The sequence below is a fragment of the Equus caballus genome, chromosome 7, assembly GCF_041296265.1.
Source record: "Equus caballus isolate H_3958 breed thoroughbred chromosome 7, TB-T2T, whole genome shotgun sequence".
NCBI classification, from domain to species: Eukaryota; Metazoa; Chordata; class Mammalia; order Perissodactyla; family Equidae; genus Equus; species Equus caballus.
In genome coordinates this window covers 75,739,511-75,742,276 of record NC_091690.1, presented here as the reverse complement: position 1 = coordinate 75,742,276, position 2,766 = coordinate 75,739,511, and the positions used below count along the sequence as shown (strand labels likewise).

Genomic DNA, 2,766 nt, shown 5'->3' with positions numbered 1-2,766 from the left:
ATGTAAATGTTCATGTCACTTATGAACAGGAAAGTTTACATCTTTCATTCCAATCTTGATTTCTTCTTATTTCTTTTTTGTGACATATTGACCTCTTAGAGCCTGCAGTAAAATATTAAATATAATTGATAGTAGTTGATATTTTTGCCTTATTTTCAATCCTAGTGACAAGTCTTTCAGTATTTCATCATTCAGTATGATATTAGCTGAAGATTTTTCATAGATTCCTTTAACCAAATTGAACTTTTATTGTTTGTCTAGATGCTGAAAGGTTTTTTTTAAATATCATACATGGATGCTGAGTATAATGAATGGTTTTTCTCCCTCTGTTAATATTGTCGTGTTTTTTGTGTTACGTCAAGAATCACAAATTTTTTTTAGTGTGAAAGTAGAAAAATTCTAATAATGGCTTCATGAACCACAGCATAAAAGCACAGTTTTATTAAAAGATAAATATAAACACAGTCTTATTAAAGCAAATAAAGGGAAAAGTAACACCTAGAGAGAGGGGACTATGACAAGCAGATAAGCCTCATACAAGGGTATCTTCTCAACCATCATATCCAAAGTTTCTTCCTATTCCAGTTCCTCACTCTTTTTTTCATAAAATTTTTGGGAGTGTTCTCTTATGTATCTAATCAACTAAGTAACCAAGATAACTTGAAAATGTTACACAAGTTCTGTTTACTGGAAGTGTTCAGTTGATAGTAGCATATAGAAATGAGCATTTCACAAAAGAATGAGCTAAAGATGATCATGAATCACTCTACCACGCTACCACTAGAAAAGACTGTTTCTAACTTCCACAATCCCCATGGATTACTAAATAGAATAAGCAATAATTTAATATCTCTGATAGTTAATTGTCCTTGATGGAGTTCAGGGTAGGCTGCCCCAAAATACGTCACTTTGGCACATTGATTATTTTAAAATAAAGTTACTTAAGAAACAAGGCAAGAAGGACACTCTTACCCTCCTCTGTCCCCCTGAAAAAACGAAATCAATCTCCCACGTGAAAGGTACCCTGTTTATGCCAGGAGGTAAAAATACATCCTTTTCGCCAGAGACAGATAATTATGGGCCAAGAAGGCTGTAAAACCAAAACTTGTTACTTCGATGCTAAGTTACTACCCCACACCCAAGCTTCTTTGCCTTGTCAATTCTTCACAAATTGATTGTTTTTTTTGTCTAAAAGATATAAAAGCTGCCTACTTTGGTCATTTATTTGACTCTTTTATTTCTATGAGCTCCCATATGCATGCAATTAAATTTAGTTTTCTCCTGTTAATCTGTTTTGTGTCAATTTAATTATTAGGCCAACCAAACAACCTAGAAAGGAAGAAATGTTTTCTTCCCCCAAATCCTCAAATTCCCTTCCATTATGTTCTCAATAGTTTAATTGGTATGCTATTACATATAGTGATATCCAACCACCATATATTCCCTTTTGTCTCCCTAGAAATACTGAAGAAGGCTGTAGAGTATTTTCCAAGAGTTCTCAGAAGGATGTCCTCTGTCAATGACACTGCCTCATATCCCTCTGCCTTCCTTCTGCTGGGTATACCTGGTCTGGAGGCTTTCCATATGTGGATTGCCTTCCCTTTCTTTGTTGTTTATCTGATAGCACTTGTAGGGAATGCCACAATCTTGTTTGTGATCAAGACTGAGCATACTCTTCATCAACCCATGTTCTACTTTCTGGCTCTTCTCTCTTTTATTGATCTAGGTCTCTCCACTTCTACCATCCCCAAAATGCTGGCCATCTTCTGGTTCAACTTCAGGGAGATAAGCTTTGAAGGCTGCCTCATTCAAATGTTCTTTATCCACACATTTACTGGTATGGAATCTGTTGTACTCCTGGCCATGGCAATTGACCGCTTTGTCGCCATCTGTTATCCCCTGAAATATACCACTATTCTCACCAACAAAATGGTAGCTATTATGGCCTCTGTTGTAGTGGGCAGGCCAGTTCTTCTTGTCATCCCATTTTGCCCTCTTCTCAAACGATTGCCCTTCTGTGGACACTACGTTATCCCTCATACCTACTGTGAACATATGGGAATTGCCCGTCTTGCCTGTGCTGGCATAACTGTCAATATGATCTATGGCTTATTCACCATTGCTGCCTTGATCTTTGACTTGATCCTTATTGCCCTCTCCTATGTTCAGATCTTACGAGCTGTTTTCCAGCTTCCTTCCAAGGATGCCAGACTCAAAGCACTTAATACCTGTGGTTCACATGTCTGTGTCATCTTAGCCTTTTACACACCAGCATTTTTCTCCTTTATGACCCATCGATTTGGTAGAAATATTCCTCACTACATTCACATACTCCTGGCCAATTTGTATGTGGTGGTTCCTCCATGTTTTAATCCAGTCATTTATGGAGTCAGGACAAAGCAAATTCAGATCCAAGTTATAAGAATGTTTGTAAAGAAAGAGTGACTCAAATGTATTCAGAAGTTGATAAATTCTCAGGCTAACCTTCAACTTGTATATCTCTCAGGGTGTCCAAAATTGAGACTATGTAAAGGCCACTCAGTCATTACTTCAGCCTTTTTTAGAGTCTCCTAAATACACATTCAGTAGTTCCTGTATATAATTATGTAATTTAACTTTCAATGAATTATATTCCTTTTTTTCATTGAAAGTAGAGAAGATTGTAGGGCCAAGTAGAAGATCTAACGAGATTTTTGAACGTGTGGGGACAATGATGTTCTTGATGTCAGTAGCAAAATTTATGTACATGTTTGATAAAAATGAAGA

The 2,766-nt window shown here is 36.6% G+C and overlaps 1 protein-coding gene across 1 annotated transcript; it reads left to right on the top strand.

The window, feature by feature from the left end:
* Window positions 1-1,500: 1,500 nt before the first annotated feature.
* Window positions 1,501-2,445, top strand: OR52E19 (olfactory receptor family 52 subfamily E member 19). The gene has a single exon (XM_005612083.2). It carries the CDS (start codon window positions 1,507-1,509, stop codon window positions 2,443-2,445), a length of 939 nt encoding a protein of 312 aa, XP_005612140.1. The 5' UTR covers window positions 1,501-1,506.
* The last annotated feature ends 321 nt before the right edge of the window (window positions 2,446-2,766 follow it).